This window comes from Pseudophryne corroboree, chromosome 5, assembly GCF_028390025.1.
Source record: "Pseudophryne corroboree isolate aPseCor3 chromosome 5, aPseCor3.hap2, whole genome shotgun sequence".
Lineage (NCBI taxonomy): Eukaryota > Metazoa > Chordata > Amphibia > Anura > Myobatrachidae > Pseudophryne > Pseudophryne corroboree.
In genome coordinates, this window is record NC_086448.1 from 143543075 (window position 1) to 143557260 (window position 14186).

At 45.9% G+C, this 14186-nt stretch overlaps 1 protein-coding gene across 5 annotated transcripts in view; it reads left to right on the top strand.

Annotated features, from left to right (window-relative positions):
• The window catches only part of LOC134927391 (ATP-binding cassette sub-family B member 5-like), a 250582-nt gene that overhangs the window by 52497 nt on the left and 183899 nt on the right, over positions 1 to 14186 (top strand). For 4 of the 5 annotated variants that reach the window (XM_063921770.1, XM_063921765.1, XM_063921768.1 and 1 more), the window contains one exon: positions 8342 to 8463. In XM_063921770.1, coding sequence (XP_063777840.1) covers positions 8342 to 8463 — 122 coding nt within the window. Of the gene's footprint in view, positions 1 to 5189; positions 5287 to 8341; positions 8464 to 14186 lie in introns of those variants that run through there. The other variant, XM_063921767.1, reaches the window with a different exon arrangement.

The following is a 14186-nucleotide window of genomic DNA, read 5'->3' on the forward strand; positions in this document are numbered from 1 at the left end:
CCGCTTGAGCTTCTTGTTGAGATGAGAGGCCATCATGTCGATGTATGGATATCCCCACTGATGTTTCAAGCACCTGAACACTTCCGAGTGAAGGCCCCACTCCCCCGGGTGCAGGTCGTGTCTGTTGAAGAAGTCTGCTTCCCAGTTGTCTACTCCCGGAATGAAGACCGCTGACAAGGCCACAGCGTTTTTTTCCGCCCAGAGGAGAATTTTTGACACCCGTGACATTGCTGCTCTGCTTTTCGTTCCGCCCTGTCAGTTTATGTACATCACTGCCATCACATTGTCCGACTGGACCTGAATGGCCCGATCGTGGAGAAGATAAGAGGCCTGCAGAAGGGCATTGTATATGGCCCTGAGTTCCAGAATGTTGATTGAAAGGGTGACTTCCTGACTTGACCATCTTCCTTGCAACTGCACCCCCTGGGTGACTGCTCCCCAACCTCTGAGGCTTGCGTCCGTGGTTAACAGGATCCAGTCCTGAATTCCGAACCTCTGACCCTCGATGAGTTGAGAAATCTGTAGCCACCACAGAAGGGAGATCCTGGCTTTTGGCGAAAGAACGGTGCATGTGAAGATGCGATCCGGACCATTTGTCCACAAGATCGAGCTGGAAGGGTCTTGAATGAAACCTGCCGTATTGAAGCGCCTCGTAAGAGGCCACTATTTTCCCCAGAAGGCGAATGCATAGATGTACCGATATTCGGGTTTGCTTCAGGACATTCCGAACCATTGACTGGATTACCAATGCCTTTTCCAATGGAAGGAACACTTTCTACGGCTCCGTGTCCAGTATCATTCCCAGGAATGGGAGCCTCCGTGTTGGCTCTAGGTGAGATTTCGGAAGGTTCAGAATCCACCCGTGATCCTGGAGAAGTTTTGTTGAGAGGCCAATGCTGTCCAGCAACCTTTCCCAGGACGGCGCCTTTATCAGAAGATTGTCCAGGTACGATATTATGTTCACTCCCTGCTTGCGAAGGAGAAACATCATCTCTGCCATCACTTTGGTGAATACCCTCGGTGCCATGGAGAAACCAAATGACAGGGCCTGGAACTGGTAGTGACAGTCCTGCAGTGCAAACCGTAGATAAGCCTGATGAGGCGGCCAGATCGGAATGTGAAGGTAGGCATCCTTGATATCCAGAGACACAAGGAATTCCCCCTCCTCCAGACCTGAGATCACTGCTCTTAGAGACTCCATCTTGAACTTGAACACTCTTAAGAACAGATTCAAGGACTTGAGGTTCAGAATTGGTCGTACCGAACCGTCCGGTTTTGGTACTACAAACAAGTTGGAATAGTACCCCTTGTTTTTGCAGATGAGGTGGAACTGGAACCATGACTTGAGTCTGTACCAGTTTTTGGATGGCCTGCTGTAAAGTTATACTTGCCTCTTGTGATGCTGGTAAGCCTGATTTGAAGAATCTGAGAGGTGAGAGGTCTTGGAACTCCAGTCTGTAGCTCTGGGAAATAAGATCTATGACCCAGGGATCCCGGCACGAACTTGACCAGATGTGACTGAAGAATTTTAGTCGTGGCTCCCACCTGACAGCCTTCTATGCATCGCGGTCCACCGTCATGCTGAAGGCTTTGAGAAAGCAGAGCCTGAGCTCTGTTCCTGAGCACCTGCAGTTGCTGATTTGCGTGGTTTACCTCTTGCACCTCTGGAAGTTGTAGAAGCACCTCTGGATTCTCCCTTAAACTTGGCTGTCAGAAAGGACTGCCAATTTGAAGCTGAATAAGCTTTCCTGGCTGGGGGAGCTGCGGAAGGAAGATACGTAGACTTACCCGCAGTAGCTTTGGAGATCCATTTGTCTAGTTCGTCTCCAAACAAGGCCTCTTCTGTGAATGGCAGGCCATCCACACCTTTTCTGGAGTCCGCATCAGCAGTCCACTGGCGTAGCCACAAGCCCCTATGTGCTGACACTGCCATAGCGGTGGTGCGTGCATTAAGCAAACCAATCTTTTTTTATGGCTTCCACCATAAAGTTTGCTGAGGCCTGTATATGCTGCTGGAGTAAAATAACATCCACCCTAGACAAGGAATCTAACCCCTCAATTAGGTTACCTGACCATTTAGCAATGGCTTTTGTGATCCATGCACATGCAATAGTGGGTCTTTGGGCCACCCCAGCAGCTGTGTACAATGATTTGAGTGTAGTCTCAATTTTACGATCAGCTGTATCTTTTAGGGAGGCTGCACCAGGACAGTCAATACAATTTTACGTGATAGTCTAGAGACTGATGCGTCCACTATCGGTGGATTTCCCCATTTTTTTTCTATCCTCTAAAGGAAAAGATGAGAGCAACCTTTTAGGGATTTGAAATTTTTATCAGGATTAACCCACGGTTCTTCAAACAGGGTATTCAATTCCTTTGATGCAGGAAAAGTGACTGAGGACTTCTTTTTTACATTAAAATAAGATTCCTCACACTCCTCTGACACCTTATCAGGAATTTGCAGAACATCTCTGATAGCCTTTATAAGAGCCTCTATTCTCTGTGACAGAGTAGCATCCCCCCCCCTCCAAATCCACCTCACCCTCCTCCTAGTCTGACCCGTCAGCATCAGAGTCAGACTGCAGGATATGGACCAGAGATCGTTTGTGCGGTTAAATGGGAGGGGATTGAGACGCTGGTTTGGGGATTGAGTCTCTATTTATAAACTCATCCACAGTCTGTCTTAAGTATTGCGTTTCTTTCTCATTGCGAGATAGCTTTGTAGAAATAGTTGAGATGTGTGCCCCCTGCAACTGTGCCCCCATTAGTTGTGCCCCCATTAGTTGTGGCCCCAATAGTTGTGCCCCCATTAGTTGTAAAAAAAATACTTACCAGCCCCGTTCCTGTTCCCGACCACTGCACTGTCTCCGCCGCCGGCGCCGCTCCTCTGATCTATGGGAGAGACGTCATGACGTCTCTCCCATAGCGCTGCACAGAAAGGTCCTCTCTGTGAAGGGAAACTTGATGCTACCTCACTGCGTGCTAGATTCCCTTCGTGGAGAGGACCTTTTCAAACCCACTGCCGCCATCCTAGTTAGTAGCGGCTCTTGCCATGGCGGCAGCGCCCCTGGGACAGCGGCGCCCTGGGCAAAAGTACTGCTTGCCCGTGGCAAGAGCCGCTACTGCTTACACACACACATACTTACCTATGTTGACACGGAGCCCCTCGTCCTCTTGTCCAGTAGAATCCATGGGGTACCTGAAAATAAAAATTATACTCACAAACAATCCAGTGTAGATTGGTCCTCTTCTTTATCTTTGTAATCCAGGGACTTGTTTAAAATAATAAAACGAAGTACCCGGTCCACGCACTGAAAGGGGTCCCATGTTTACACATAGAACCACTTTCCCCGACTGGTGGGACCCCCCGTGACTCCTGTCAGTGAAGGCCCCGCCAGCCAATCAGGGAGCACCACGTCATGACACTCTCCTGATTGGCTGTGCGCTCCTGCACTGTCAATCATGAGGAGCGCACTGGTTACAATGTAGCGTTAGCGGCGCCCCATTGTAACCAATGATGGGAACTTTACGGTCTGCAGTTATTCAATGTGTTAAGTCCGGCAGTGTTTTACTAGTAATCACTCCCGTAAAACACTGTCCGACAATACGAATCACATCGACATCGGAAAATACAAAAGAAGACAACTCGGCAGCTTAGTAAATTACATGCACTTTATTCAAAAAGTTGCAAATTAACACAACCGATGTCATTCGAGTTTAATCTCCCACCAAATCCCTACAAATCAGTGCCGTAACTAGAAATTTTAGCGCTGTGTGCAAGAAATGGCCCCCTCTTATGTAAAACGGGCAGTGCGCGCCGCAGATGCAATTTTTTATAGGGGTGTGGCTTCATGGGGAAGGGATGTGGCCACAAAATAATACCAGTTCATATTACGGTGCACAGTAGTCTCCATTACTCAAATTACACCGCACAGTAGCGCCACACCAGGTAGAGACCCTTTTTACATATTACAGCAGACAGCGTCCCCCTTTTTACACATTACGGCATCCAGTGTCCCCCTTTTTACATATTACAACAGACAGCGTCCCCCTTTTTACACATTACGGCAGACAGCGTTCCCCTTTTTACACATTACGGCAGACAGCGTCCCCTTTTTACACATTACGGCAGACAATGTCCCCTTTTTACAGCACACACATAACCCCTGGTCTTAACCCCTGCCCCCCCCCCACATACACCCCATATTCTTCTAATCCTTCAAACCCCTTAGTCCTCCTGTCCCCCCCACATACACAGCCATGCACCTGTTTGGTGACCACCTCCAGTTTGGGCCAGAGCTCCCTCAGCAGCTGCGTGGGCCCCCTCCAGCCTGGAGGCTTCAGATAGCCCCTATGCAGCACGTGGATGTAGCCATTGAGGGGAGCACAGTGGGGCTGGGGCTGAGACAGCCGCGGAGCAGGGAGGCTCCCAGCTGGAGGTACTGCTGCTCACAGCACCCGTCTTCCTCCTGCATGCGTGAGGAGATAGGTGTAAGGTACCAGAGGGGAGGGGGAGGTAGAGGCAATAATACTGGCAGAGGCGCGCCGCGGCTCAGTCCATGAGTTGGCGGGGGAGGGGGGGGGGGTTCGGGCCTCCAGCAGCTGCACTTCTTCTCTCCGTCTTCCTCCTGCATGCGTGAGGAGATAGGTGTAAGGTACTGGAGGGGAGGGGGGGGGGGAGGCAATACCAGAGGCGCACTGCTGAGGGAGAGGGGGAGGCAGTACCGGAGGCGTGCTGCGGCTCAGTCCATGAAGCGGAGGGGGGAAGGGGTTCGGGCCTCCTGCAGCTGCACTTTGAGCTCCGGCTTGGGGAGGTGGGAGGCGGAGCTGACACTCATCCACCGGCGCTGTCTATTATAGATTGCTGCTGGGTGCGCCCCAGGTCATCCTGCGCTGTGTGCAAGGCACACAGCACACATACCTAGTTACGGCTCTGCTACAAACACGAATGTTAGCAAATATACCCCCATGAGAGTACTTATAAGAATAAGAGTTACCTTGAAAGAGGAGCTCAGGAGACTAGGGGCTGTGGAACGGTGGGACCCCGTTTGTGCACAACAGGGAGAGATAGAGATGTGCACTTTGCCAGGGGTTGGGGCATGATCACTCATTGCTAAAAATTAAAAATTTACTGCATAATATAATACTTGTGCAATACTGACCTTTAAACTCATTCTCTTTAATAATTAAATGATGTGACTCAGAGCTGAGTAATCAGCCGCTGTGCTGTCATATAAATGAACAAACCAGGTGAAATCGTTCTTAAAAGTAACTGCTACAAAACAGGTAATTAACTTTCTTTAAGTTGTGCTATAATTAAATGTTACATGTTCTGAACATATTGTAATTGTGATTTATATTTATGCCAAAGAAAACTTTTATAAAATTGTCATACATTTCTAGATATTTATTTATTTATATATAAATTCTGAAACATTTATGATTAAATAAAATAAGTCTGTTACTTAGTAAGTAGAAAAAGGAAACAATTATATTGAAGTCAACCTCTCAGGTCTATACTTCCCTGGTTCCGATGGTATTCCTTTTCCTCTAGTATTGTGACACTGACCAAGCAAGCTACTGTATGTCTCATGCATCAATCGATTTTGAAAGCTTTCTAAAAAGATATTTAAACTGACTTTTATAACCTTTATTTTTTTATTATATCTTTATCATTCAAGTAGTGTTGGGTATTTTTGTTTTTGTTCATGCTAATATCAGTGTTGATCTGTCAACTGTATAGAGTATATAGTATATGAAATGAAAGTTCTGTGGGATATGGTATTGCCTGCTGCAAAATTGGAAGATGACTGTTATATACCTGATTCAGAGATAGATGGAACTTCAGTGCCATTTGTAAGCGGCTTAAATTAACATCCGATTTAAAGGAGGGAGCATATAGGAGACGTCTCAGTAGAAGAGAAGCCTTCGGCATGTAGCTGTGATACCAGCCCTGACACCAACGTAGCAAGCTGGGATCCAACATCGTGACCATCGGCCGTGATTTTCCCCCTGATGGCCAGCTGAGTAAACCTCAACTTACACAGGTGACCGATGGAAGGGAGGTCTGCGAGGACAGGAAATGTGCGTGGTGACACGCAGACCCTTGGCTCTCCCTTCCCAGAAAATAGGGGTGACGCGACCCTGTTTCCTGGAACACAGGCCTCCCCCGTACCCCTCAACACTACTGCCTGTCAGTCAGGGAGTGGCAGAGTGGAACTATGGACAACATTTCAAGGCCTTTTCTGCGAATGCACAAACTGGGCCTTGCGCAGCCGCTGATTTCCGATAATCGGAAATCTGCATGCGGCGGATCTCCTGTGCCCATTTCCGAATCAGGCCCATAGTTATCTTCAAAATACTTAAATCTATTTCAACAAAATAATTGAAATGGGATTATTATCAAGCATCACACATGTTGATGATCCACACTGCCATACTGCTGTGTGGCTAGATTTATTAAGTACTAGCTGGAGTACCTGGCGTTGCCTGGGATTTTAAGAATGTTTGTTTACAAAAATTAATTTAAATATTAAACACACAGTATAAATAACATAGTATAAAAAAGCATGGAAAATGTTATGCACATCAATAAAATTAAAACCCAATGTGCTGCTGGGGGACTGTGCTACTTGCACTATATAACTCTCAGTGTGTGGGTTCATGCTACCTCCATTCCCCTCCTCACATCTGTCACTGGCCCTGTCACATGCAGCCCTGTCATCACTGACATATCATGCATGTCCTGATATAGTCTGTGTTGCTGGCCCACCCCTAGGGGTGCTAGTGGTGTGTTACCCACACAGTGTTTGTTCCCAGCTTGTAAGTCATATGTGTAGCAAGTTTGTTGTAAATTGGTCTAGGCATTCTGGAGTTATGCCGTCTCCTGAAATACTCTGTGCTGCTGTCCCACCCCCTAGGGGAGCAAAGGGTGTCTAACCCCCACAGAGTTTGATCCCAGATTGTAAGTCAGATGTGTACCAAGTTTGGTGTAAATTGCTCCAGGCCTTCCACAGATATGCTGCCTGCTGACATACTCTATGCTGCTGTCCCACCCCTAGGGGTGCCTGACCCACACATTGTTTGTTTCCCGAGTGTAAGTCATATGTGTACCCAATTTGTTGTAAATTGGTTTAGCCATTCGGGAGTTATGCTGTCTCCTGAAATACTCTGTGCTGCTGTCCCACCCCTAGGGGTGCTAGTTTTTTTTTTGAGATTGTAAATCATATGTGTACCAAGTTTGGTGTAAATTGCTCCAGGCCTTTCAGAGTTATGCTGTCTGCTGACATACTCTGTGCTGCTGTCCCACCCCTAGGTTTGCTAGGGGTGTCTGACCCCCACATTGTTTGTTTCCCGAGTGTAAGTCATATGTGTACGCAGTTTGTTGTAAATTGGTCTAGCCATTCGGGATTTATGCTGTCTCCTGAAATACTCTGTGCTGCTGTCTGCCCCCCTATGGGTGTTAGGGATTTCAAATTGTTTTAGTTGCCTCCGCCATGTTTTAATACGCTTGTATGTGAAATGTCACGATCTTTGCTTGTAAACTGTGGATTTGAATAGAAATACAGATAGACGGACAGAAGGACAAATTTTCATTTTTATATATTAGATTGTGTTGGGATATATGACAGTGAATCTTAAACCATAAACCATAAACCACCTGAAAATCATCCATCGATATATATGTAATTAATGTGCTGTGGGCATTGAAACGTGTGCAAAATAGGTGGAAAAAGTATCATAGAGGTTGAATTTAATAGATTATACTACAGGTTGAGTATCCCATATCCAAATATTCCGAAATACGGACTTTTTTGAGTGAGAGTGAGATAGTGAAACCTTTGTTTTTTGATGGCTCAATGTACACAAACTTCGTTTAATACACTAAGTTATTAAAAATATTGTATTAAATGACCTTCAGGCTGTGTGTATAAGGTGTATATGAAACATAAATGAATTGTGTGAATGTAGACACACTTTGTTTAATGCACAAAGTTATAAAAAAATATTGGCTAAAACTACCTTCAGGCTGTGTGTATAAGATGTATATGTAACATAAATGCATTCTGTGCTTAGATTTAGGTAACGTCCCCATGATATCTCATTATGGTGTGCATTTATTCCAAAATACGGAAAAATCCAATATCCAAAATACCTCTGGTCCCAAGCATTTTGGATAAGGGATACTCAACCTGTATTTATATTAATTGACATGTAAATAAGTGGCTTTCCTATTTATTTAATCATGTTATTTTTAGTGTGCTCCTATGATGTTGATAACTAACTCGGATATTTTACGTTTGATATTGTCTTTGTCCCATATCACTGTTCCATTCTTTAGTGGTTTTCTTGGTTGCGTGACATAAGAGATAGAATGACTGAACCAAAGATCCCCGATGTGAAAGTTGATAACAATTACCCTACGACAGAAACCTTACTGGATGAAATACAAGAAGACAACACGTATGTACAATATTAGAAATTTATTTTTCACATCTGTGTTGCATTCATTAATTATATTAATTATAGCTACTTATAGTATATGTTCGTTATTGGAAGTGTTTCATAAAGAGGGGAATTTGATAAAGTGTCTACATAGAGCCCCAAACTCATATTGGAAATGGCAGATGAATCCAGCAGTGTGTAGAAAGCCAGGGGGCAGGGCTAAATGATGCACATTTGCATAATTTGGCCCCACCCTCTCCTGTGAATCATGTCATTTTGGGGGCGAGGCCTAGTGACGTGATAGCACGGCTCCGCTCCCTTAGTGGCAAGCATCGTCTCCCCTCCTTCCGTGACACAGAAAGTAGGCAACTATGGATGGTGTATGATCATTTGATGTGGGGGTCTCTAAAGAACTGATTGTTGCTAAAGAGCTTGCTGTATGTCATAAAATAGAATTATGTATCTGACAGTTGCCTGAATGATATGGGCTCAGGTCAATATATGTATGTGACACAATCTAAGATCAAATCACATTTTTATGTTGCCAATATATGGCAGGTTGAGTCTCCCATATAGAAAATTCTGAAAAACAGAATATTCCGAAGTACAGAATGTTTTTACCATGACTGTGACACCTTCACTTTCTGATGGTTCTCTGTACACAAACTGTGTTTAATGCACAAAATTATTATTATTATTATTATTATTATATTATTAAATATTGAGAAAAATATGTAGGCGCAAGCACAGGGCCCGTCCTGCGCATGCGCCTGCTTTTTCTGCGGGGTGCCACAAAAAATGCGATCGCCTCTGCATGTCAATCAGGCAGAGGCGGTCGCAGAACGGGGAGTGGGGCAATGCTCCCTTTCTAGGGAGGAGACGGAGAGCTGCGGGGGCGGAAGAAGAAAGGCAGTGCGCGTAAACAGGGGCTTGTCGGGGGCGTGATCACGGCGGCGGGACTCCTGCGGGCGCAGCTAAACTGCGCCGGCAGGAGCCATCCATAGTTTCTGCTAACAAACAGAAATTGCAATGCGTTTGCAATTTCTGCTTGTTGAACGGGGGTAGATGGCGGTCAGCATGCTGGGCAGCCTTGCCCAGCGATGGGCAGCCCCCAGCATGTGATCCAAAGGACTGCAAATTCTGCTAATTAGCAGACTTTGCAATCCTTACTGAAATAGGCCCTTAGTTCGGAAATATGTTTGAATGGGTGTGGTATGCGTGACCAGCGGTGCCCGATCAGCATACTGACGGCGGGATCCCGGCAGCAGAATGCCGGCTGGGGGTGGCAAGCGCAACAAGCCCCTTGCGGACTCGGTGGCAACCATTCCCACTCTGTAGATGTTGCGAACACCAACAAGTCGGAATAGTCCCCGTTGGTAGGCATGCCGACAGTCGGAAATTGTGAGGGGGCGGGATGTAGGGAGAAGTATTGTGACAGGCAGTTTCCTGACCTCCGGTCACATAACTACATCCCGATTGAATGATCAGACTATGGGCCTAATTCAGACCTGATCACAGCAGTAACATTTTTCTCTAATGGGCAAAACCATGTGCACTGCAGGTGGGACATATAACATGTGCAGAGAAAGTTAGATTTTGGGTGGGGTGTGGTTAAACTGAGGGGTCTATTCATGAAGCAGTGAAAAGGGTGGAGAAGTGAGCCAGTAGAAAAGTTGCCCATGGCAACCAATCAGCATTGAAGTAACATTTATAATTTGCATACTATACAATTGTACGGAGCAACTGATAGGTTGCCATGGACAACTTCTCCACAGGCTTGCTTCTCCACTCTTTTGCACTGCTTCATGAATAGACCCCTGAAATCTAGATTGAAGTGTAAAAATAAACATAGAAACAGAGAATTTAACGGCAGATAAGAACCACTTAGCCCATTTAGTATGCCCCCTTTTTTTTACCAGATTTTTTTATCTCAAACCTTATGTGATCCTTATTTCTTTGTAAGGATGTCCTTAAGTCTATCCCATGCATCTTTAAATTGCTCTACTGTCTTAGCCTCTACCACCTCTGATGGGAGGCTATTCCACTTGTCCACTACCCTTTCTGTGAAGTCATTTTTCCTTAATTTTCCCCTGAACCTCCCCCTTCCAGTCTCAGTGCAAGTCCTCGTGTCCTATTGCTTCTCTTAATTTGGAGAATGTTTCCCTCCTGGATTTGTTAAAACCCTTGATATATTTGAAAGTTCCTGTCATGTCCCTCCTTTCCTTTCTCTGCTCCAAACTATACATATTGAGATTTCTTAGTCTTTCTGGGTATGTTTTGTGATGTAGGCCATGCACCATTTTAGTTGCCCTTATTTGTAGTCTCTAATGTATTGATATCCTTTTGAAGAGATGGCCTCCAGAATTGAGCACAGTATTCTAGATGAGGCCGTACCAATGACCTATACAGTGACATTATTACTACTTTCTTTCTGCTGATGATTCCTCTCCCAGTGCAGCCAAGCATCTGACTAGCCTTCCTCATTGCTTTGTTACATTGCTTACCTGCTTTTAAGTCACCTGAAATAATGATTTCTATATCCCTTTCCTCCTCAGTAATTTCCAGTATAGTGCCTTTAATACTATATTTAGCCTTTGGATATTTAAAACCCAAGTGCATGATTTTGCATTTTTTGGCATTAAACTGTAATTGCCATACTCTTGTTCATTCCTCTAGTCTACCCAGATCCTCAATCATTTGTTTTACCCCACCTGGTGTGTCTCTCCTGTTGCACACCTTTGTCTCATCTGCAAAATGGCATACTTTCCCTTTAATGCCATTTGCAATGTCACCAATAAAGATGTTAAAAAGCACTGGTCCAAGTACAGTTCCCTGGAGTACTCCTCTGGTAACATTTCCCTCAACTTTACCACAACTCTCTGTTTTCTATCCTGCAACCAAGATCTTATCCATTCTATAATCCTAGTATCCAATCCCAAGATTTCAAGTTTATTTAGCAGTCTGCGATGTGGAACAGTGTCAAAGACTTACTGAAGTCTAGATAAGCTATATCCACGGCTCCACCTTTATTTATCACTTTAGTCACACAGTCAAACAAGTCAATAAGATTTGTTTGACATGATCTCCCCCAGTGAATCCATGCTGTTTGGGATCCTGTAAATTGCTGTATTTGAGATAGTCTACAACTCTTTCTTCTAAGAGTGTTTCCATCAATTTTCCTACTACTTATTTAAGACTCTCTGGTCTGTAGTTGTTTGCCTCTTCCTTGTTTCCACTTTTGTGCAGTGGGACGCTGTTCACTCTTTTCCAGTCCTCTGGAATTGCTCCTGTAGCTAATGACTGGTTGAATAATTCTGTCAATGGTGCTACCAGCACTTCTTTAAGTTCTTTTAGTATCCTTGGATGTATCCCATTTCGCCCCATAGATTTGTCCACTTTCAGCTTTGAGAGTTCTGTTAGGACCTTCTCCTGTGTAAATGTACTTGTTTAATTTTCTCTAACGTCCTAGTGGATGCTGGGGACTCCGTCAGGACCATGGGGAATAGCGGGCTCCGCAGGAGACAGGGCACATCTAAAAAGCTCTTTAGGTCACATGGTGTGTACTGGCTCCTCCCCCTATGACCCTCCTCCAGGCTTCAGTTAGGTTTCTGTGCCCGGCCGAGTAGGGTGCAACCTGGATGGCTCTCTTATAGAGCTGTTTAGAAAAGTCTTTTTTAGGTTAAACTAATCAGTGATTCCTGCTGGCGACAGGATCACTGCAACGTGGGACTTAGGGGAGAGACTTGCAACTCACCTGCGTGCAGGAGGATTGAAGTCTTAGGCTACTGGACACTGAGCTCCAGAGGGAGTCGGAACACAGGTCAGCCTGGGGTTCGTCCCGGAGCCGCGCCGCCGATCCCCCTTACAGACGCTGAAGACGGCGGAGACGGAGGTCCGGTGACAGGCGGCAGAAGGCTTCTCAGTCTTCATAGAGGTAGCGCACAGCACTGCAGCTGTGCGCCATTGTTGTCTCACAGGCTCACTGACACGGTCACGGAGGGTGCAGGGCGCTGCTGGGGGCGCCCTGGGCAGCAATATAAATACCTAATTTGGCAAAAGAAATACACCACATATAGCCATTAAGGCTATATGTGTGTATTTTAACCCAGGCCAGTATTAAAAAACCGGGAGGAGAAGCCCGCCGAGAAAGGGGCGGAGCTTATTCTCCTCAGCACACAGGCGCCATTTTCCCTCACAGAAAGGCTGAGGGGAAGGCTCCCATGCTCTCCCCTGCACTGCACTACAGAAACAGGGTTAAAACAGAGAGGGGGGGCAATGATTTGGCGATATAAATATATATAAATGCTATAAGGGAGGAACACTTATATAAAGGTTGTCCCTGTATAATTATAGCATTTTGGTGTGTGCTGGCAAACTCTCCCTCTGTCTCCCCAAAGGGCTAGTGGGTCCTGTCCTCTATCAGAGCATTCCCTGTGTGTGTGCTGTAGGTCGGTACGTGTGTGTCGACATGTATGAGGAAAATGTTGGTGAGGAGACGGAGCAAATTGCCTGTAATAGTGATGTCACTCTCTAGGGAGTCGACACATGAATGGATGGCTTACTTATGGAATTACGTGATAATGTCAACACGCTGCAAGCCGGTTGACGACATGAGACAGCCGGCGGACAAATTAGTATTGGTCCAGGCGTCTCAGACACCGTCAGGGGCTTGTAAAAACGCCCATTTACCTCAGTCGGTCGACAGACACTGACACGGACACTGACCCCAGTGTCGACGGTGAAGAAACAAACTTATTTTTCCTTTAGGGCCACAAGTTACATGTTAAGGGCAATGAAGGAGGTGTTACATATTTCTGATACCACAAGTACCACAAATAAGGGTATTTTGTAGGGTGGGAATAAACTACTTGTAGTTTTGCCTGAATCAGATAAATTAAATGAAGTGTGTGATGATACGTGGGGTTCCTCCGATAGAAAGTTATGGGCGGTATACCCTTTCCCGCCAGAAGTAAGGGCGAGTTGGAAAACACACCTTAGGGATAAGGTGCTCACACGCTTGTAAAAACAAGGCGTTACCGTCTCCAGATACGGCCGCCTCAAGGAGCCAGCTGATAGGATGCTGGAAAATATCATAACAGTATATACACACATACTGGTGTTATACTACGACCAGCAATCGCCTCAGCATGGATGTGCAGCGCTGAGGGGGCTTGGTCGGATTTCCTGACTGAAAATTTTGATACCCTTGACAGGGACAAGATTTTATTTACTATAGAGCATTTTAAGGATGCATTTCTATATATGCGTGATGCGCAGAGGCATATATTGTATTCTGGCATCAAGAGTAAATGTGATGTACATATCTGCCAGACGAATACACGACAGTGGTCAGGTGAGGCAGATTCCAGACGGCATATGGAAGTATTGCCGTATAAAGGGGCGGTCCATTGGACCTGGTGGCCATGGCAACAGCTGAAAAATCCACCTTTTGTTACCCCGAGTCACATATCGGCAAGAAAGGACACAGTCTTTTCAGTCTCAGTCCTTTCGTCCCCATACGGGCAGGCGGGCAAAGGCCAGTCATATCTGCCCAGGGGTAGAGGAAAGGGAAGAAGACTGCAGCAAGCAGCCCATTCCCAGGAACAGAAGCCCCTCACAGCTTCTGCCAAGTCCGCAACATAACTCTGGGGCCGTACAAGCGGACTCAGGTGCGGTAGGGGGTCATCTCAAGAGTTTCAGCACGCAGTGGGCTCACTCGCAAGGGAACTCCGGGATCCTAC